Below are 22,359 nucleotides of genomic sequence, written 5' to 3'. Positions count from 1 at the left end.
AAGCCTGACGTGGGTATGTGTCCTGGCCACCGCACTAGCGCCTCCTCTGGTCGGTCGGGGCGCCTGTTCAGGGGGGAGAGGGAACTGGGAGGAATAGTGTGATCCTCCCACCTGATACATCCCCCCTGGGGAAACTCCTCACTGTCAGGTGAAAAGAAGCGGCTGGCGACTCCACATGTATCGGAGGAGGCATGTGGTAGTCTGCAGCCCTCCCCGGATTAGCAGAGGGGGTGGAGCAGCGACCGGGACGGCTCGGAAGAGTGGAGTAATTGACCGAGTACAATCGGGGGGAATCCCCCCCCCCAAAAAAAAGTGCTACTACCGAGTGGTTGTCATGCTCTCATACATTTTGACTTGTGTATTTACAGTATTTGAGAGTATGTACTACATCAGTATCTTTTTAGTCTGACCTTGGCTACACTCTTTACATTAAGGCTTGTGTGGCTACATTCATGTCAACCTTTCTTCTATTTGGCAATAATAAAGTCTGTTGTCTCTTGACACTTGTTTGGCATTGAGAAACACAGGAGCGCCCCTTGTGTTCAGCTGTCCCACCTGGTTTTCACAGCATTAGTACCTGCAGTGACGTTCTTCCTCTGGCTGCTCTCTGCTTGGCCTTGGCCCCCCTTTTTCTGACATGACCTTGACCTTTGAACCTGTGTGTGCCCTGACTGTTTGAACCCACCAAATTTGACCTCTCTGTCCGATGCTTAGTCAGTCTCATTTTATGTTCCAGATTCTCCCTCGTCTGTGGTAAACAAACAGCTGGGATCCATGACTCTCCATGAACAGCAGGGTGCGTCTTACCCCTCCCCTAACCCCCTCCTTCCTCACTTCTGCACTTCCCCCTCCCTCCTCCTCCTCCATCCCAGCCTGCCTCCCTCTCTTTATCTCCTCTGCCTCCATGTGTGTAATGCTTCCTTCGTTACGGGACGTCTTTGGGCTGCTGTTTTCCTCAACAACATTCCCGGACAGATGGATAGGCAGACACAACGTGTCTATCTGATCCAGCACATGCAACCCTGTTCATTTTTTGGGAAACCAACTTTGCCCACCATTGTCCGTTTCTGTTTAAAAAAAAAAAAAAACTCTTTGTCTCTTTTTATTTATTTATTTAATTTAATTTATTTAGATGGTGGGTAGATTAGACATTGTATTGCTTGTCTATATAAAGACTTGTTAATCTTTGGCTTGTTAAACAACAACATTGTCCCAGGTTTTTTTTTTTTTTGCAACACTCTAACCGGTATTAAGATCCAAAAAAAAAAAAATCCTGTGTTTGTACAAATAACTGCTGTGTCCCCTTCCCATCCATTTGGCTGCAAGAGCGCATCACATCTGGAACATTGCTCCAGATCAAAAAAAGTTTCACATATAAATAACCCTTCTTAACTCTGAGTCCTGTTCGGGTCAATACGACCCATTTTAAATCACAACCACTAAACTTCAATATTAATATTATTAATAGTTGAGATGAAGATAAGATATATTGGTATGTCAGCAGCCATACCAACATGTACCCTGGCTCTGCCAAATGACGGAAGCTAAGCAGGTGTGGGCTTGGCTAATACTTGGATGGGAGACCACCTGGGAAAATTAGTTGCTGCTGGAAGTGATGTTGGTGGGCCAGTTGGGGGCAGTCTTCCCTGTGATCCTAATAAAAACAATAAATATCAAATCCCAATGTTCCAGTGCAGTGATGGGGAGACTGTGCTGTAGGAGATGCCGTCCTTCGGATGAGACATTAAACTGAGGTCCTGACCCACTGTGGTCATTAAAGATCCCATGGCACTTATCGCAAAGAGTAGGGGTTCCCCAGTGTCCTGGCAAAATTCCCAACCTGGCTCTCTCCATCTGGCAACCTAATTATCCCCCCATGTAATTGGCTCAATGAGTCCTCTCTCTCCACCTCAAGCTGATGTGTGGTTGAGTGTTCTGGCGAAAAATGGTGCTGTGCATCACCCAGGTGGGTGCTACACATTGGTGGTGGGTGAAAGTGAGTTTCCCCCTTCACTGTGAAGCACTTTGGGTGTCTAGAAAAGTGCTATTTAAATGTAATGATGATGATGATGATGATGATGATTATTGTTACTATTATTATTATATTGGATATTTTTAAATAAATGTTTCAGTTGTATTGCTATGAAATCCAACGGAGGCTTGGGTCAACGTCAGTGGCGAACAGTACATCCATTGCTAACTAAACTAACACTACTAGAACTGATCCTGGAATGAACCCCAGAGTGAACCTGGGTCTCAGATCCAAAATGGCTGTCATAATGTCTCCAAAGGAAACACTCTATAGGAAAAGCCACCGATGCCCACTTCTAGGTTATGACTGTGTTAGACCACTGTGGGGTTCAGCGATTCCTCCAGTGACTTGCACTTGTGTATATTGTGTCTTCAGGTGTGTGCCGTCATCTGTCTCACCTCTACTGCATCGTCGGCAATGGTTTTCGGTCTTATAGTGTGCTTACGTCTGTTCACCTTGTCACTGTCAGCTGCATGTTCCCATCACTGCTACGTGTCATCACCCAGTGGGAAGCCATGTAACAGAAGGTTGCAGGTTTTCCATTGCGTTGTACATGAACCTGTTGGCCAATGTGAGAATTACTGTAGAAGTCACTCACTCGTATTGTTATATATATGAAGAGTGATGATTCTTTATCTGTGCCTCTCTGTGATTCTATTCTCTCTCTCTCACTCTGTCTCTGTCTTTCTCTCTCGCTCACACCATCTTTCTCGCCCTCTCAGGAGGATCGGAGGCTGTGGGTTTGGTCCCCGCAGAGCCTGGGTCTGTACCAGCTGGTGGGTCGGGGGTGACCAGCAGCGGCACTCCAACCACTGGCGGTTCCAGCACCGGTCGGCCTGAGGGAGCCGAGCCCGTCCTGAGCCTTCACTACAGCTCAGAGGGAACCACCACCAGCACTATCAAACTGGACTTCACGGATGAGTGGTGAGTTCTTGGTGGGATGGTAAAAGTCCAGCGATCAGTCCAAATTTACATGTCTTTTGTATGATAAAACGTCACTTTTCTGTGGTTGTGTTGCGGAGAATAGTCTGTTTGTATTACTTAATCACAGGAAATTAAAAAAAATATCAAAGCATGGAAATCAGTTCATTTCTGATGAGCTTATCAGCTGCCTGTCGTATTATTCCATTGCAGATGCTTAACATTGGGATCCCTTTTTCACATGAAAAGAAGTAGTCCCATTTATTCATTAATTATAGACTCTTTTTTTTTAATCAAACAGTATTGTACTCCTTATTTGAATCTGTGATGTTTTGAGGATAAAATATTTCAGCACCGAATCAGATTTGCACTGACTGAATAATTTGCACTGCGTACCATCTTCATGAACAGGTTCAGTGACTTTAAGAGGTACATTTGATCCAAAGGATCCCAGACTATGACTTTGCATATTTAAAGAGCAACTAAATCCAAGACTATTTTAGTGAGTTTGCTGATATCAACAGGTTGAAAACCATGTAAAGGTTAAAAACGTGGCAGGCTTGATCTTGGTACTCTGTGATTTTAGCATAGTAGGATAAACATAGCTGCAACTAATAACGTTAATAATGGTACTGTTTGATTTAGGTGTACCAGCACACCTATCAGCATTGACAGATGGACAGTCAGACAGAGCCAGCACTAACAATTGTCAAGTCTTTATCTTTGTTTTTATCTTTATCCTGCTATGTTTACATCACAGAGTACCAAGACCAGTCTGCCCTGTTTTTAACCTTTACGTGGTTTTTAACCTGTAGATGTCAGCAAACTCGCTAAAATGGTCTCGGCTCTCGGTGCGCTTTATCAGAACCATAAATACAGGATCTGGATTGAGGGAGATTGTGACATTCGAGGCCCAGCTAACTCACTCTTCTCCTTCCCCCCCCTGTAGGAGCAGCAGGACAACTGGCTCCAGAGGCACCGGCGGACCCAAAACGTCCGACACCCTGGCCTCACAGAGCAGAGAGATCCTGTTTGCCGAGAGATCCACAGCAGAGCAAGGTCGGTAACCCAAAGCCAAACCACAACTCAGAATATCATTCTGGACAGAGTTTGAAAATTACTGCAAAGTATTTCCAAGTGATGATCCCCATGTGCATACACGCAAAGCATATTTCTTGAAGGCTCACTTCAGTCAAATACTTCTCCAAGTATTTCTGAGTCCAATATACAATTCCCGCTCTTTTGCTTGTCCCAGGTCCCACTGCTGGCCCCGTGTCAGAGCCCTCAGGGCAGACCAAGCCCACCTGCCCAGACCTGGCGTGTGAGGCCTCCTCCTCCTCCAGCAACCAGGGCAATGCGTCAGCACGGGCCCTAGCAGGAGCCTCCTCTGAGGCAGAAAGCGGGACTTCTTTTTCACTGGCGAGAAGCCAGCCAGAGGGAATGGAGGGCATGGCGGAGGGCTGCAGGAGGGGGGAGACCACAGGAGAGCAGGGAGCAGGGGGTCCCCGTCAGCCTTCATGTGGCAACCAAGAGTCAGATGACAGCGACGACGACCCCATTCTCATTCCCTCACCGAGGTACAGAGGAGGACAAGGGCAGAGGTACGGACCACAGCACAGTGCATATATTATACAAACCCAGCTTGGAAAAAGTTGGGACATTATGGAAAATGCAAATAAAAAAGAAAGCAGTGATTTCTGAATTTACTTCGACTTGTATTTCATTGCAGACAGTATGAACACCAGACAAAACGTGAAATATCTTCTGTTCATTTCATTTGTAAATATATATCCATTCCTGCCATTCAGGCTTGCAACACATTCCAAAAAAAAAGTTGGAACGGGGGCAATTTAGGGCTAATGATAAATAATGATGTAATTTGAAACAGGTGATGTCAGTGTGATTGTGACCATGATTTGGTGCAAAGCAGCATCCAGTAAAGGCCTGGTCCTTTAGGAGCAAAGATGAGCTGAGGATCGCCAGTTTGCCAACAAATGCATGAGAAAATTATTGAAATGTTTAGAAACAATATTCCTCAAAGAGAGATAGGAAGGGAGGGCATCCAGGTAGCGTAGCGGTCTATTCTGTTGCCTACCAACACGGCGATCGCTGGTTCGAATCCCTGTGTTACCTCCGGCTTGGTCGGGTGTCTGTACAGACACAATTGGCCTTGTCTGTTAGTGGGAAGCCGGGTGTGGGTATGTGTCCTGGTCGTTGCACTAGCGCCTACTCCGGTCGGTCCGGGTGTTTGTTCAGGGGGGAGGGGGAACTTGGGGGAATAGCGTGATCCTCCCATGTGCTACATCCCCCTGGTGAAACTCCTCACTGTCGGGTGAAAAGAAGCGGCTGGCGACTCCACATGTATCGGAGGAGGCATGTGGTAGTCTGCAGCCCTCCCCGGATCAGCAAAGGGCGTGGGGCAGCGACCCAGACGGCTCGGAAGAGTGGGGTAATTGCCTGGGGTACAACTGGGGAGAAAAAGGGGGGGAATCCCCCCCCCCAAAAAAAGACAGGAAGGGATTTGGATATTTCACCCTCTGCGGTGCATAACACAAAAGATTCAAAGAATCTGGAGGAATTTCAGGGCATAAAGGGCAAGGGTGCAAGCCTAAATAAACCATGCTCTCCGGTCCCAAATAACTGTGCTCTCCGGGCCCTCAGACAGCACTGTCTCAAGAACCATCATTCGTCGGTAAGCGTTATAACCACATGGGCTCAGGATTACTTTGGCAAACCTTTGTCAAGCACGACAACACATGGTTACATCCGCAAATGCCAGTTAAAACTTTACTGTGCCAAACGGAAGCCTTTTGTTAACAGTGTCCAGAAGCGTTGTGGACTTCTCCGGGCTCGAAGGCATCTAGAAGGGACCATCACACAGTGGAAACATGTATTGCGGTCAGATGAATCAGTATTTCGGGTGTTTTTTGGAAGAAATGGATGCCGTTTGCTCCGGACCAAAGAAGGAAAGGACCATCCAGACTGTTACTGGCAACAAGTCCAAAAGCCGGGGTCTGTCATGGTATGGGGTTGTGTCAGTGCCCTTGGCAAAGGTAACTCACACTTCTGTGATGGCACCGTTAATGCTGAAAAGTACATGAAGATTTTGGAGCGACATATGCCGCCTTTAAGATGACATCTTTACCAGTGACGCCTGTGCATATTTCAACAAAACAACACAAAACCACATTCTGCACATATTGCGAAGGCATGGCTGCAGAAGAAGAGGGTGTGGGTGCTGGACTGGCCTGTCCCCAACAGAGAACGTTTGCCATATGTTGAAATGCAACAGTGAAGACTCCGTAGTGTTGCACACCTTAAGACCTGTTTGCAGGAAGAATGGGACAACATTACACCTGAAACCTTCATCGCTTGGTGTCTTCAGTCCCTAAACATCTCTTCAGTGTTGTGAAAGGAATGAAAACATTACAGAGTGGTAAATGCTTTACTGCCCCAACCTTCTTTTTGAAATACGTTGCAAGAATCAAACTTGGAATATGTGTTTACTTTGAAAACACAGTACAATTCACGGGGTGGAACGTCAAATAATGTGCTGTTGTATTGTTTTCGGTGTAATACAGGTCAAACAATTTACAAATCACTTTTCGGTTTTGATTTTAATTCAACATAACGTCCCAACTTTTTCTGACGGGGGGGGGGGGTGTTCTGCTGCACATACACCATACACACGGATCTGCTCACATCTAGTGACAATTACAACGCACACGCACGTTTATTCACCAGTGGCTTCGCTGCAGGTTGTTCGACATATTTCTCCCAAGAAATTCCCGCTGATGGCAAACCAGTCCAATGAGAAACCACATAAGAGCTCATGAGCTGCATATTCACGGACTAGCTGTTGTCTTACATGTCAAAAGACACATTTACTTACATGTTAACCTCAAGGATTCGAACGTTCTTCAGTAGTTGCAGGTCATGTCCGTGTAAGCGGTTGGTCAGTCTGTTTTCTCTTATTGTGACTCTTCCACTGATCACTGCATTACGTATGTATGTACGTTTAGTTCCAGGGGATCTGCGGTAGGAGATAGAATGATCAGGTAAAGTCTTCGACCCGACAGCTAAAGCATCTAACCTGCAAGCCGTGTGTGAGCTTAAAACCGGAGCACAAAGTGAATCTGGTGTTTGAAACCCAGTGATTTCTGTGGTGACTTGTCCGGCACAGTTGCAAACAGCAACTCCACATGACTAACTGTAGTGTAGCTGTAAAGCATGCTGCGCGTGTGCATACCGTCACCGGTGTGAGCTGCTTACAACTTGTTAGAACAGTAGGGGGAGCCAGAGAACCTTGCCTGCATGGTCCCATTATAGATAGAGCCAAAAATGAATTGATTTTGCCTGTTTCCAAAATTAGATCAGTTTTTCATGTTTTTGGGGGGTTTTTTTCTTAGAAAAAGATTAAACTGATACAAAACAACCCAGTGAAAGTCTGACTGGAAGTGTCTTGGTTAATGGCGAGGGAGATCTATGACCACAATATAGTTGGTTTGGTGTCGGATTTGGCAGAGCAAACCAATATTTTAACACTAAGGCTGCCGCATAATATGATGCTTTGTTTGGTTCTACCCATTTTGGTAAAGTTAAGATGATTTATTGCATAATTAGAGGTCGCCGCAGAAAAGTTTATAGGACTCGGCTGAGTGATAAATGTCACTCAATGTCTAATAAGTATTTATATATGTTGGCTTGCTTGTGGCGGACAGACGCTCGGCAGCTGCCCGTATCCAGGAGCTGTTTCGACGGAGGAAGGAAAGAAGGGAGATGGAAGAGAGTGAAACCCAGAATATCAGAAGACCCTCGGTCAAAATGGTCTACAAGGGTCACCGTAACTCCAGGACAATGGTACATACACACACATCATACTATATTAAATTAAGTAGGGCTATTAAGAGGCCTCTGTAGAATTTACCATTTCACTTAAAAAAAAAAAAAAGTTATCCATACATTCTTGCAACCTGGATTTGGTTTTATTCATTTCTAGATCAAGGAGTCCTGTTTCTGGGGCAACAACTTTGTGATGAGCGGTTCAGACTGCGGTCACATCTTCATCTGGGACAGACACACGGGGGAGCACCTCATGTTGCTCGAGGCCGACAACCATGTGGTCAACTGCTTGCAGCCTCACCCATACGACCCCAGTGAGTTTACGCTCCATGCTGGACAGCTGCGGTATCGCTGTGTGACGGTGTTTGGTATAACGCAGTAACTGTTTTGTTGGCGCGTTAACACTCATACCATCGGTCTGTTTCAGTTCTGGCCTCATCAGGGATAGACTACGATATCAAGATTTGGTCGCCTCTGGAAGAGTCGCCGTCGTTCAACAGGGTCCTGGCAGACGAGGTATGACTGAAAAGTAAACTGAGTTTAGACTCTGTCCTCCGTGTCTAACAGGACTGTAGGTACAGCTCAGCAGAGAAAATATTTTTATCTCCACCAGGCAGTAGCCTGACGGGGATTATGTGTTTGGTCTTTGTGTGTGTGTGTGTGTGTGTGTCTGCGTCTAATCTCACAAACCACTGGACCGATCAGCCTCAAAATTTTTGTCCACGTTAATGAGTGTATGATGAAGAACCTTGAAAAGATGTTTGTTCTTGCTATCGCTGCTCTCCCCCTCCCTCCATTCACTCTCTGGCTCACTCGATCAACACTGCTTCCTGTCGCTGCCCGATGTGAGTCAACTGTGTGCATGCGCGACTCATTGCCACGTGGAAGTGCTGTAGTCAAGGGGCAACCTCCGGGTCTCAAAAGTGAAGTCAATGCGGAAGTGCCCTAAACCTGCATTATTTCTATTGTCCAGCAGGGCGGCGACTCCACTGGTTGCAGAAAGAACCCCGGCTCCATAGACTCCCATGTTAAAATGCATATTTGCAGCAGAAGTAAACATATTTACAGCCTGGTTCAAAAAACAGTTTTGGTCTCTATAGCTAATTTCCCCCACCGTGATAACTGAACGGGGGGGGGGGTGAATATAAGTCATCTGTTTAGTTCATATTATGGCTTAAAGTAAAGCAGCTTTCACACGATCCACACAATGGGTGAGCGTTAACACCAGGTTGGGCACGACCCCGTCACATGACCAGCGTCAGCAGCAGGGGCAGTGGTGGTCATTACATCCGCACCGCCAAGTCTCTAAGATGACCGCATTCAGGAACGAATAGAGCGGAGTTCAATTTCGGACTGCAGCCTGCATCAGCCAGCGGCTGTAGCAAACAACACCGCCGATTTGCACAGCCGTAGAAGTGAATAAGCCAACCCTCAAACGGAAGACAGGAACAGACTGGAGCTTTATGTCAACGTAATGTTTGCTAAATGTGAAACTCTTCTTTTCCTATTTCAAGGTCATAACTCGGAATGAACTGATGCTGGAGGAGACGAGAAACACTATCACCGTCCCGGCCTCCTTCATGCTTCGAATGCTTGCTTCCCTCAATCACATTAGATCAGGTACACACACACACACACGTGTTTGTTGTCATTTATTCAAATTCTGACCCGAGCTTTGTGCCAGCCACTAAGTGTTTGTGCGTGGGAATCATGTCCCACGTACCGTAAGCCTCTTACTGCCTTGACAACAACCCTTTCACAAAAATTAGCACTGAAGCCAAGCAGAATTAATCCTTCAAATAGGTGACGGGTTTATGCACTGGTGTTTTGTGGTTGTTTGTTTGCCTCCTGTCATTCTGTCTGCACATCTCACCGTTGTAATGTCTGTCTTCTTAGATCGGGTGGAAGGCGATCGCTCCGAAGGTTCTGGGCAGGAGAACGAGGATTAGCAGTCGCAGGCTGGTGTTTTATTTTAAAGAAAGCACCATTCATTTGTTTTTTTGTTGTTTTTTTGTTGCTCTAAAGCACTTGAAAATCTGAGATTTGTACGAGCATATTGTAGAATACTTCATTACGGGAAGCAGTTCGATTTCTAGTCCCCCTCTGTTTTTTAAGATGACTTTCTTACTGATGTTTCTGTATGAGAAAAAAATATACTACTACAGCTGAGACAAAAATGTGTGTGAATGAAAGGGCAATATATACACACACACACACACACACACACATACATATATATATATGTGTATGTATGTATGTAATATGAGAGGACTGGTGTGTAAAGTGCAATATTATTTTGGAGGAAGTGAGCTCTGATCAGTGTTTGGGTTTGACCTTTCTCATTTGTAGCAAAAGGCAAAGAACTCAGATGTTCATGTACTGCGCCGGCAGTTATGCATGTAAACGAGAACTCTGATTTAAGTCAACCATACTTAGAGTATGCTTTAATTTTGTTATTGAAACAGAAATAAACTAAGCTGTGCTTCTTGTCTCCTAAGGGTCAAGTCAGTGGATTGGTCCTTAATGAAATGGTGTGTCTCGTGTGCCCGTATCTACATCAGCCGGAACTCAAACAAATGCACTGAATGGAAAAATTCCCCGTAAAAATAAATAAGAATGTTATCTTTGAATCTTGATTCCCGCTATATAGATAATACACAGCCTGCAAAGGCACACATGCACGCACACACACGGTCATTGTTTTGATCGCTATCAGTTAGTCCATTAAAGTGGCCATATCATGCACATTCCAGCTCCATATTTTTATTCTGGAGCTCCAGCGGGTAGCTTTGCATGAACCACCGTTAAAAAAAAAAAAATCCTTATTTATCTCATACTGGCTCTTCATGCAGCCCCTCAGTTCGTCCTGTCTGAAAAAAGCCGTCTCAGCTTGTTTTAGCTGTCTCTTTCTGTTAGGTCATTGAAGCAAGTGATCTTTGAGGACTTTGGCACAGGAGTGATGGTAGGGGTTCAAGCACTGTGGTACTGTACACTGACCTAGAGAAGTGTTCAATATGGTGGTAAATACCGGGGCCAGTTGACCTGCACAGTGACTAAGCAAAGCAGGACTCATCCCATCTGGCCCTGCTGCTTCCCTGATGTTCCACTTCTTGACTGTATCTCTCCCCTTGTCCTTCTGGATTCAGAAGGGTGAACTTTTTTTTAACTTTATTTTTCTTGGGAAAAAATTAGTGTTTGGGGGATGGTGACGTCCACAGCGGTTATGAAAATAACGCCGTGATTTTGAGCGATTATGTTTGGAATAAAGCCAAGTAATCTGACTGCTCGGTGCAGTCGGTCACAGTTAGCGCCCTAAATAACTTCACTGTATACGACCATTGTCTGCACTGACACTGTGTTCACAAGCCATTTGGTCTGATTCTCAAGACAAACACTTCAGTGATATGTTACTTACAGCTCGCGCTTCCGACTTCTCAACACGGCCCTGTACAGGTGGAACAGCCCCGTCTTTTAGTGCTAGCCTAGCGGAAAATCCGGCTTCATACTGGGCTCTGTTGAGGAAAAGAGTCCTCTGTGAAGTGGTGTGAACAAACAAACATGTTGGCATATGGCCGGAAAAAAAGAAACTGTACGCAATGTTCCATCCATCCATCCATCCATCCGTTAGCTGAACCTCTTGTCCTGCTCTCAGGGTCGCGGGGATGCTAGAGCCTATCCCAGCAGTCATTGGGCGGCAGGCGGGGAGACACCCTGGACAGGCCGCCAGACCATCACAGGGCCAACACACACACATTCATACCTAGGGACAATCTGTACAAGTACGGCCGATTCACCTGACCTACATGTCTTTGGACTGTGGGAGGAAACCGGAGCCCCCAGAGGAAACCCACGCAGACACGGAGAGAACATGCAAACTCCACACAGAGGACGACCCGGGATGACCCACCAAGGTTGGACTACCCCGGGGCTCGAACCCAGGACCTTCTTGCTGTGAGGCGACCGCGCTAACCACTGCGCCACCATGCCGCCCTGTAAGCAATGTTGTCTGGTGCTTTCTTCTTTAGGAAATGTAAACAAATTGGAAATCAAGCATCGAACTGTGCCTGATTCAGGAAGCGGTCCTCTGTAAAATGAAAGGGCCACAATAAAAGGTTGGGATTGTACTGCTGCCGAATAGGGGTAAAAGTAATTTTTGGATTTTTTTTCTGCCCTTTTTCTCCCCTATTGTACTTGGCCAATTACCCCACCCTTCTGAGCCGTCCCAGTTGCTGCTCCACCCCTTGTGCCGATCTGGGAGGGCTGCAGACTACCACATGCCTCCTCTGATACTGCAGATGTTTTACATGCACCTCTTGGCGGTATAACACACTAAAGGAAAGGGATCCATCCAAAGGAGTTGAATCAAGTGCAGCCGGACTTGGTATATATCCGTGAAGACGTTTCGCCTCTCATCCAAGAGGCTTCCTCAGTTCGTGCCTTTCTTACTAGATCAAGCTAGTCTGACTGGCTGGTGTTGAGACTCAGAATTTATCCTCTTTGGAGGATACACAAAAGAGCCACTCATCTCTATGGCTCTGTTAGCGACGGGCGTTGGTAAACATCGGAACACAAAGAGCCATGGACATCTATAGCTCTGACAACGACTCCAAAGAGGATCAATTCTGAGTCTCATCACCAGGCAGTCAGATTAGCTTGGTCTAGTCAGAAAGGCACGAACTGAGGAAGCCTCTTGGATGAGAGGCGAAACGTCTTCACGGATATATACCAAGTCCAGTTGCACTTGATTCAACTCCTTTGGATAACCATGACCTGGATGAATGAGAACATTCACAGACCGTAAAGGAAAGGGAAAACCCCAAAAAGCAGCAATGTCCTCTTTAACACAATGTCCAATTACTACTCCCTGCCCACCTTCCCACCAAGTGATTCACGTCCCAGGAGAAAGAAGCAGGAAACCAGCAGTTTAGGAAAAGTATAATTCAGACTTTCAACAAACTGCCAGTTTTCAGAAGTCTGCTGAGGAAGGAAGGAATAAAGAGCTCTCACCCAATATTATTCGATATGTAAAAAAAAAAACTAATAAAGCTTTAATATAAAATCCTTAATAAAAACATTTGTATTCAAAGTTGTAAGGGGAATCAAATGTGTATAAAACCATTCAGGTGGCGTACTGCTCCTCCTACAAAGTAGTACCATACAAAAACACACATCATATGAAAATTCAACAATGAGGTAAGACCAAGTCACCATAATCAGCTAAAAGTCGATAAGACACACGCACACCCACACACACATAAATACGCACTTATGAGCCAAAACATTATGACCACCCGCCTAATATGCTGTTGGTTCTCGGTGTGCCGTCAAAACAACGCTGACCCTCCGACCCATGGACTCTACAAGACCCCTGAAGGTGTCCTGTGGTATCTGGCACCAAAACATTAGCAGCATATCCTTCAAGTCCTGTAAGTTGCGAGGCGGATCCGCTGTGGATCGGACTTGTCAGTCCAGCACATCCCACAGATGCTCAATCAGATTGAGACGTGGAGAATTTGGATGCCAGGGCAACACCTTGAACACTTCATCATGTTCCTCAAACCATTCCTGAACAATGTGTGCAGTGTGAGCCTGCTGAAAGAGGCCACTGCCATCAGGGAATGCCAATGCCATGAAGGGGTGTATCTGGTCTGCACGATGTTTAGGTAGGTGGCACGTGTCAAATGGACGTCCACATTTATGGCCAGACCCAGGGTATCACACTCCCTCCACCGGCTTGTCGTCTTCCCACAGTGCATCCTGGTGCTATCACTTGTGATAGCATCCTGGTGCTATCACAATGTCCTACTACTACTACCTGCCCACTTTCCCACCAAGTGATTCACATCCCAGGAGAAAGAAGAAAGCAGGGAACGAGCAGTTTAGGAAAAGTATAATGTGGTGGACAGAATTGGTCCAGTGTGATACCAGCAGAGCATTGCCCAGAGTATCACACTCCCTCCACTGGCTTGTCATCTTCCCACAGTGCATCCTGGTGCGATCACTTCCCCAGGTAAACAATGTACATGGCCAGCCACATGATCTAAAAGAAAACGGGACTCATCGGACCAGGCGATCTTCTTCCACTGCTCCAAAGTCCAGTTCCAACACTCGCGTGCCCATTGTAGGCACTTCCAACGGTGAGCAGGGGTCATCATGGGCACTCTGACTGGTCTGTGGCTATGCAGCCTCATACCCATCAGGGTGCGATGCACTGTGTGTTGTGACATCTTCCTCCCATAACCATCATTAAAATTCTCTGTGACTTGTGCCAAAGTAGTCCTTCTGTCGGTTCGGACCAGATGGGATAGCCTTTGTTGCCTTCGCGCATCGATGAGCCTTGGGCGCCCAACACCCTGTTGCCAGGTTTTGGTTTGTCCATCCTCGGACCACTAGGTATTCACCACTGCTGACCGGGAGCACCCCACAAGCCTTGCCATCTCAGAGATGCTCTGACCCAGTTGTCTAGCCGTAACAATTTGGCCCTTATCAAAGTCGCTCAGGTCTTTACTCCTGCCCATTTCTCCTGCATCCAACACATTGACTACGAGAACTGATTGTTCCGAGATTATCGTTATTCTGGTCACCTGTAAGTGGTCATAATGTTTTGGCTTATCAGTGTGTCTACACACACACACACACACACAGCTATATATAAATGCATAACAAGAGCAAAATGTATGTTCAGTGTTTCTTCCATAACAGTGGTACTGGTATTTATAGACTTAGTGGTGGACAGAATTGGTCCAGGGAAAGTAATGGGCAGTGTTGTAGTTAAAGACCTGTCCCGAGTCTTGACAATACACCCAACTTGTCCTCATCTTTGGTCCTCAGCAATCACCTAAAATCATTCCCAAAGATAAACTGGTATTTCAAGCGTGTACATAATTTAAATGAGAAAAAAAACAAAAAACCGTGGGCTTATGCCATTATGGTAATTTAGAGGGTTTTAAACACCTATTTAATCTCTTACTCCAGAAGACACAGTCCTACCCAACTTAGTCTGACTCTTAACTGGACTACAACACTGCCCAGATACTTCCTCCGTTAAGGACAAAGTAAAATTTACATTGTAAGATTCACTTTACAATGTAAATCAACAAGACTGACGAGGATGATCACACCATTATTTCAGTTCATACTGCATGTCCAAGTGCAATCACACGTCCACGATCAAAACTTGAATATAATTACATGAAACGTTAGGAACCTCTTTAGTGCCTTGTTCTAATACTTCTGATATATAAAAAGGTATTTACAGATTAAAGCTCTTATCCAGCTGATACATAATTACTGCAAGTACCTGACTAATGCTTACAAGTATTGGCTAACAGATTCTGTTAAGATGAGGCACATGTTCACACTAATTCTGAGGACAAAAATCACGATACACGTATAGGCGTAAACAGCGATTGTTTAAACATTGGACTGTATAAATTACAGTAGTTAAGGCTTCCTATTGGATTACATTAATACATACAACTGCCAGCAAAGCACTCTTAAGGCGTACGCTTGGTCCGACTTGGTAGAATGAAAATGAACCTTTTGCCATTTCAAAGAAACGACCTTTTTCAAGTATGGAATACTGATCTGATGAGAAACCACACAGACACGGCAGACTGGTGGCTCGAAGAAGTTAACTGTAGTAAAGTGTTGTTTTAGCGGGTGTATGGCATGGGAGTTTTTAGAAAGCGGTTTGTAAGGACGTCTACACAATGCCCAATATCTTGACCAACCTCCCGCATTCAGGGTTTTACGTCCTCTGTAACATGGTCCTCTTCATATCTGTCGTCTTTGACTATCCCTTCATCGATACTCTCCAGCCTCAGTCTCTGCCCATCCAGGTATCTGGGTCTTGGAGTTGCCCTGGTCGTAAACGTCCCCCCCGGCAAGGCCATCCCGTCCCCAAAGAGGGTGAGCTTGGCATCATTCTCTATAGCCTTCGCTAGGCAGGAGGCAAATGAGTCCAGAGACTTATGTATCTCTGCTTGCACTTGGACAGTGGATTGGGAGGTGCCTTCTGCCAAGGAGGAAAAAGTACATGAGGAATAATTAGGGCCGCAATTAATTATTTTCATCATTGATTTATCTATTGATTATTATTTTTTGCAATTAGAGCCCAAAGTGAGGTCTTGACTGTTTACTTGCACTGTCTCATTTCGGATACTTCTGTTAGTACACTTCCATGTAGTACAATGTGTACACTATATATCCAATTACCCAATTTCCCCTCAGGGATGAGTCAAGTATTCTGATACGTACTTGTATAGTGTGTGAATTTCAACAGGGCCATTGTGCACTTACCAGAAATGATGACCGCAGCATTTGACTGCTTCTTCTTTTCTTTTTAATGGCGAATTGCAATCGGGCAGAACATTATCACCAACATTTTACCGCAACTGTCACCTGCCAAAATATCTGCCGGCTTGTTTGCTCACTTGACTTCTATTCAAATCAATTTTATTAAAAATGAACGTGCTTTTACTTGTTTGTGCGTGCCCCATTTCACGCGACACGGAAAATACACGGGGGGGTGACAATCGTGGTTAAATACTGGCGGTAATGCTCCGCCCGGTTACAATTGTGAAAAATAAAAAAGTGTAACATATTTGTGTAGTGTGGTGTTCACCATAGCAATCATAACTGCTTAACTATTCAGCACTCTACAAACCACAGAGACTCAAAAACTCTTAACCCTTGGCGTATATGTCTATTGATGTTTATCATTGTTCTATTTTGCAATAAATAAATCGGGGAAAAAAAGGTCGGAAACAATTGAGGGAAAAAAAACTGCAACGGCTGCGGCTTCCTCAGCCGCCATTTTCACAAGTTTGAAAATAGGACAGTCCCCCGCGCTTCCGCTATGTAGCTGAGATGGCGACCATTAAGGGTGAGAAGTGTCCGGCGTTTCACACTCAACTTTTTGACCATTATGAGTGCATCATCCGGGTACTCATAGTGCACTGCATGTTGCCATGATTGTCAGTGTGAACGCACTTCTGCACTCAAAATAGCAGGTGTAAGTACGGAGGAACACGAATTGTGACAGGAAGTGTCCGACCAGAAGCCAAAACACCCCAAAAGTATTCATTTTATAAGGATACTGATTGGAGAAAGGCAATACTAGCATTTATGACTTGAAACCTACAAATGGTTTTTATTTTTACTTGATAATTTATTAATTGATTACCAAATTATAATTAATTTTGTGTTGCTCAATGATTGCTTCAGCTCTATAAATGTGTCATCAGTTGTAGAAACACCACAGTTCAACACATAACAGTGAACATTACTCTCATTTAAATTCTATTCCATAGTTTTTATCCTAAATTATCAATAACATCTGTAAATGTTCACAGCACACCTATCACCCTGCTGACCAGGTGCTGATAACCCAGGGTCAGAGACAGCGCTACCCTCTGTCAGGAAGTAACACATACCTTTGGCTTGCTCCACCTGGTCTTCAAAGGTAACAGAGCTCCGCCTCTTGCCGGCTGCATTGCCATGGCAGTGGGGATGGGAGGAGCTGTCAGTGGAGAAGTTCTCCAGCAGCATCACATCTGTACCTGTGAGGAACACAAACCAGAAAGGTGGGTTAGTTAATGAAAATAAAACGGTAGGAGCAGTTTATAGAGAACATTTGCAGAACAAAACGGCTACGAAATATCTCCATGTTGTTCGTTTTTTTTTTTTTTTTTGAGTCCATCAACAGAATACACCAGTGGCATTCACTATCAGTCATTTGATGGTATTACACATAAGGGCATTATTACATGCCCTTATACCTGTCCAGCAACAAAGACATAAGCTATATAATTGGAATGTGAGGTTGACTCTACTAAAGCGGTAAGGGTATGATGCAAGAGAATATTTAACACCAAATACCAGCAAAGACACCCTCACAGGTTTCAGTGTGAATCAGCTTATCTCCAATTAAGACCAAGTATTTAACTGTTAATACAATTATTCCCATGTTATTTATAATTTCACAACAGATTAGACTGTTAAAACTGCAAGGTTGGGTGCCATTTTTCTCCAAGCAAGCCTTGTGTGCAACACTTACATGAGTCCTGAGTGAAACTGAAGCCAGTGTCTCCAGTACTGCTCCCAGAGGCCACCAGCTGCCCTCCACCAGCCAGCATGGCTGTCAGGTGTGGGGACATACCCAAATCTGCAGGGACACAACAGGTTCATCGATGACCATTTTACAGCAAACTGTCCTTCGTTCATAATCCCATTATAAACACTGAGACAGATAAAAAGAAATGCGTCCATTCCAATACAAACTTGAGTCTCACACAAAATGACATGCCTCACCTGTTATTCTGTTGGAGATGCTGAAGAGCCGGGACGTCCTTTGGCGTGTGGCGAAGGACTCTCTGTAGTAGCGATCTCCAAAGCATATCCCCAGTAGCTCCTTCCTAACTGTCTTATTCCACAGACCATAGATGAGCGGATGGCACACCGCACTGCAGAAGGACAGCCAGGCCACCAGAGTCTCCACCCCCTGAGACACACCCCCCCGGCCCCGCAATGCCTCGGTGCACACCACCCACACGTATGGCCCCCAGGTCACGAGGAAGGTGCCAATCACCACCAGTATGGTGATGAAGGCCTTGCACTGGCTCCCCGCATACACCAGGCTCCGTCGGCTGCTGTTAGAGGATGTGGAGGTGCTGGAGTTCTTGCGTCCGTTCCTCTGGGCAGCCCCGGAGTCATCCTGAGCCACCACCACCGTCCCGCAGTGAACCTTCCGGGCTTTCATGCGAGCCACGCGGAAAATGACGCCGTAACAGGCCAGCATGGCGATGAACGGCGGGAGGCTGCACCAGGTGACCCAGAAAGCCGTATACCCCGGTTCACGGTGCCAGGACGCAACACAGGTCCACTTGAAGCAATCAAACTCAAAGGAGGACCAGCCAAACAGAGGGGGCAGGCAGCCCACCAGGGAGTGCAGCCAAACATAGGCGATGACCACAACCGCCCGGTTTCCTGTGATCTTCATTGGGTAGATCATAGGGTAGAGAACTGCATAATACCTGTTGGAGTGAAAACAAAGCACTGTGTTGGAGTAGAGGAAAAGCAAGCTCTGTAATCTTGTACCCCCAGAGGTAGGTATAAAAAAATTATGACACTAGTGGTAGAACAGTAAATACTGTGTGCTGCATGGTGACATATGGACTTAGAGAGTACGTTTCATAGCCGCTTGTGATCCCTCTCGCAGGGGATAACAACTAAAACAAAAGTAGCATTCAACGTTACTTCCAACCACCCTATAACAACCCCTCCATAAACTCTGTAAATGTTGCTCTTTCATGGCACAGTACACAAGCTATGGAGTTGGCCTGTAATTCCCAAGTTTTCAAACTTGGGAATTACAGGCCAACTCATAATCAGATAAGCTGATTATGTGCAAACCGTGAGCATTTTTTTACTTCCTGCAAACAACATGAGCAAAGTAATGACTGAATGAAAGGTGCAATCATTTTTGTTGACATTCAGTGCTAGTAAACCAATATCATGCTTGTCCCGTGAATTGGGTAAATCTCCAAATCACTGGAGCATGTGGATTATTTAAAAAAAAAACAACCTGAAATTCAACTGAAAAAAAAACAGAATCCAGACAATTAAGCAGCGATTTGTGAGCACAGCTCTAAGCTCAAAACAAGAACCTCCAACCCCTTTTTAACCAGTAAAGTTGACTACAAACACGTATTCACAGCAGCAGCTGGGGGAAGGTAGCTGTAGTGGGAAGGAGGGGTAACACACATTCAACACTTGTGAACTGCCCGATGTACAGCAGCATACTAGTGACTACAGAGCAGGTCTGCAGAGGCAGCTGGGGGATAAATGCCTTGCTGAAAAGGCACAAGGAAAGGGAGTTTGATCTAAACTGGTCCAGGGATTCAAACAGTATCTTTTGGGTCAAGCGTCGTTTCTCTAGGCTCTAATGAAAGGAGAGATAGAGTAATTCTAGATCGACTCTATTAGCAAAATGAATATCATGTATTGTATCCAGGATGATTTTACTGGCATACGAGCACATTGTTATTTCATGGTTACAAGCATGCAGGTCTGCAGAGGCAGCTGGGGGATAAATGCATTGCTCAAAAGGCACAAGGAAAGGGAGTTTGAGCTAAATTGGTCCAGGGATTCAAACAGTCTATCTTTTGGGTCTCTAGGCTCTAATAAAAGGATAGAGAGTAATTCTAGATCAACTCTATTAGCAATATGAATATCATATATCACAGAAACTGGACAGTGTCCAGTGTGATTTTACAGGCATATGAGCACATTGTTATTTCATGGTTACAAGCATTACTCTGAAAAAAAAAAAAAAACCAGAACACTTCACAGGCTCAAATACTGCAAGCACAGTCATTTTATGGGTTGTTGGTTTATGGTGCAGCTTGCAGGCTTCCTTGTCTTTATAATTTGCAGAGAGTATGTCAAGGTTGAACTGTGTAAAATAACAGGAATACCAAAACAAAAACAAAAAAAGGCCATTTTCAGAATTAAATTTTAGGGTTAAATCAAACATGTTATTCAATTTTAGTGTATATTTCCACTTTAGTGACATTAAACGTGCACTTAGCTGATCCCCTCTTCCTTGAAAAGGTTAAGTCCAATGCATATGACTATAATTATTACCTGTGCAGTGTGGTACTGACCTGTCGATGGCAATAGCCCCCAGAGTGAGCATGCTTGCAGAGCTGATGAGCAGATAGAGCAAGGCAGTGAAGTTACACCACACCACGCCGAACACCCACTCCCTCTTTGCTGAGCTCACGGCCACAAAAGGCAACACCAATACGGACAGCAGCAGGTTGGACAGTGTGAGGCTGAACACAAACTTGTTGCTGGGTGTTAGCAGGTAAGGCCTCCGATAAAGGGTTACCACAATCAAGAGGTTCCCGAGGCAGGCCAGGAGCGTGATGGTCACAATCGAGACGGACTCCAAAACTGCCGGACCCTCGCCATGGCCCAGGGCCGTGCAGTTACGGCTGCTATTCATGGTGAGATATGGGGTCTCCGGTGGGGCGAATGCATTGTGGGAGACTGATGGGGAGGAAAGAGAAACAGGACATATAGCTGGAAAAACAATGTTTTACTGGGGTGTTACACCCACGTTACATGACTGATTTTTACAGCACTTTTCTAGTTTGAGGACACAAAGTGCTGTACTATGGAACACCTGCGTGACACTACAGTCTGACTGGCCCCAGAGGGAATCGAACTAACGTTTGCGAGTATCAGTGCCATGCTGAAGCACAGCTGGGCAATGTATCAACATCATAGTCACATCAGGAATGATCAATTCAACCTTGTGCATAAAAAATATCTTACAAAAGCGCCATTACTTAACCTCAACATATTGTTACAGTACTGATAAGATGTCCTATCCAGAATATGGTGATATTTGCTTTTGACAATATCACCAGCTGCACAGGAACACAGGAACTGGGAATCCACTCAAAGCACTGGGGATTATATAATGCTGTTATTATTAACTACTCTATACACAGTACATTTATTAAGTGCGCTTCATAGACACCTATATGACATGATGACTCGGGTTTGTTATTGGCTGCTTCATGGAAATCACAGCTCACACGGACCCGGTGGAAGCCGATCTGCCGCTGCCTTGTGCAGGGCAGCGGGGTTTGAAAACTGCCTTCCATCACAGACCGCCGCGTCCGAACATCCATCCGCCGCCCCAGTTGACGCTAGTTTGACTGGCAGCGGCGGAGACGTGCCCAGCATCCGCGGGGACGCAAAGTGCAGCGAGTAGAAAACAGCACCAAAGTGTGTCTGGGATAAGAGACACGTTATCTAAGTTATATTCTACACTTGCCCCCAGTCAGTTCAGCGGCGGAGCTAAACGCTGTACGTTCTTATAAGAACCTGAAAGCGTAAAAAAAAAAAAAAAAAGTACGTCGGGTCAACTCGCTAGTTAGCTTAGCATAGCTTAGCATGAACTTTCTCCATTGTCCTTAAAAAAAAAACCCACCAAAAAAATAATAATAAAATAATCCTGTATTCTTACCGGCGCTGCAGCTGCGTTGTTTCTCCACATTCTTCCCTCGAAATGTGGGTTTTTTTTTTTTTTACATTTTACTTATTCGGTGAAGTGCGGAAAACAACGCGGCGATCTTCCAACAACTCCGTTAACCCTTTTTGCCATCTTGGGTAGAAAATGCGGACGGACCAGACTTTGGGTGCAATGGCGTCCTCCCACCCCAACTTTAACTCTCCCCCTGCGTGTGTATGCGTGTGTGTGCGTGCGTGCGTGCGTGCGTGTGCGTGCGTGTGTATGCGTGCGTGTGTATGCGTGTGTGGTCTGGATTAGTTTCGGCATTACTTTCCGTCTTCGCGGCAGGTAGTTAGCTCCCTGGCAGGTCTGTGTTGTGGTTTGTATCCTGTGCATTTTCACTGTAACGTCTGACTATAACACATCTAATCACGATCTCTGAACCCAGGTGGAGGAGACGTCTCGTTACCCACTGGGCGGCCAGGTGTTTTCATTCTGTCTCGTTTCTTCTCTCGCCACCTTCGCTTAACGTAAA

The 22,359-nt window shown here is 45.4% G+C and overlaps 2 protein-coding genes across 3 annotated transcripts in view; one reads left to right on the top strand and one right to left on the bottom strand.

Annotated features, from left to right (window-relative positions):
• The window catches only part of dcaf6 (ddb1 and cul4 associated factor 6), a 41,551-nt gene extending 31,126 nt beyond the window's left edge, over positions 1–10,425 (top strand). The window contains exons 12-21 of one of the 2 annotated variants that reach the window (XM_056289344.1): positions 737–796; positions 2,755–2,956; positions 3,903–4,012; positions 4,209–4,554; positions 6,976–7,011; positions 7,675–7,813; positions 7,953–8,109; positions 8,223–8,311; positions 9,310–9,415; positions 9,692–10,425. In XM_056289344.1, the coding sequence (XP_056145319.1) occupies positions 737–796; positions 2,755–2,956; positions 3,903–4,012; positions 4,209–4,554; positions 6,976–7,011; positions 7,675–7,813; positions 7,953–8,109; positions 8,223–8,311; positions 9,310–9,415; positions 9,692–9,744 (1,298 nt within the window). In that variant the 3' untranslated portion in view covers positions 9,745–10,425. The remainder of the gene's footprint in view (positions 1–736; positions 797–2,754; positions 2,957–3,902; positions 4,013–4,208; positions 4,555–6,975; positions 7,012–7,674; positions 7,814–7,952; positions 8,110–8,222; positions 8,312–9,309; positions 9,416–9,691) is intronic. The other variant, XM_056289345.1, reaches the window with a different exon arrangement.
• A 5,112-nt stretch (positions 10,426–15,537) lies between these two features.
• gpr161a (G protein-coupled receptor 161a) lies at positions 15,538–20,807 on the bottom strand. The gene is made up of 5 exons (XM_056289864.1): positions 20,464–20,807; positions 18,110–18,831; positions 17,856–17,963; positions 17,233–17,358; positions 15,538–15,809 (listed from the first exon to the last, which is right to left on the bottom strand). The coding sequence occupies exons 1-5, from the start codon at positions 20,805–20,807 to the stop codon at positions 15,538–15,540; spliced, it is 1,572 nt and encodes a 523-aa protein (XP_056145839.1).
• Between the last annotated feature and the right edge of the window lie 1,552 nt (positions 20,808–22,359).

The sequence above is a fragment of the Lampris incognitus genome, chromosome 11 (genome assembly GCF_029633865.1).
Source record: "Lampris incognitus isolate fLamInc1 chromosome 11, fLamInc1.hap2, whole genome shotgun sequence".
Lineage (NCBI taxonomy): Eukaryota > Metazoa > Chordata > Actinopteri > Lampriformes > Lampridae > Lampris > Lampris incognitus.
Note: the sequence above shows the minus strand (reverse complement) of the source record. Positions and strands in the feature narration are given on the sequence as shown.

Excerpts from the sequence above, each read along its gene's own strand:
- gpr161a (XM_056289864.1), bottom strand. The coding sequence starts at position 20,807 with ATGAATAGCAGCCGTAACTGCACGGCCCTGGGCCATGGCGAGGGTCCG. Across the intron at positions 18,832-20,463 it reads GGGGCTATTGCCATCGACAG|GTATTATGCAGTTCTCTACC; the intron begins GTCAGTACCACA and ends TCACTCCAACAG. Across the intron at positions 15,810-17,232 it reads CCAGGTGGAGCAAGCCAAAG|GCACCTCCCAATCCACTGTC; the intron begins GTATGTGTTACT and ends CCTTGGCAGAAG.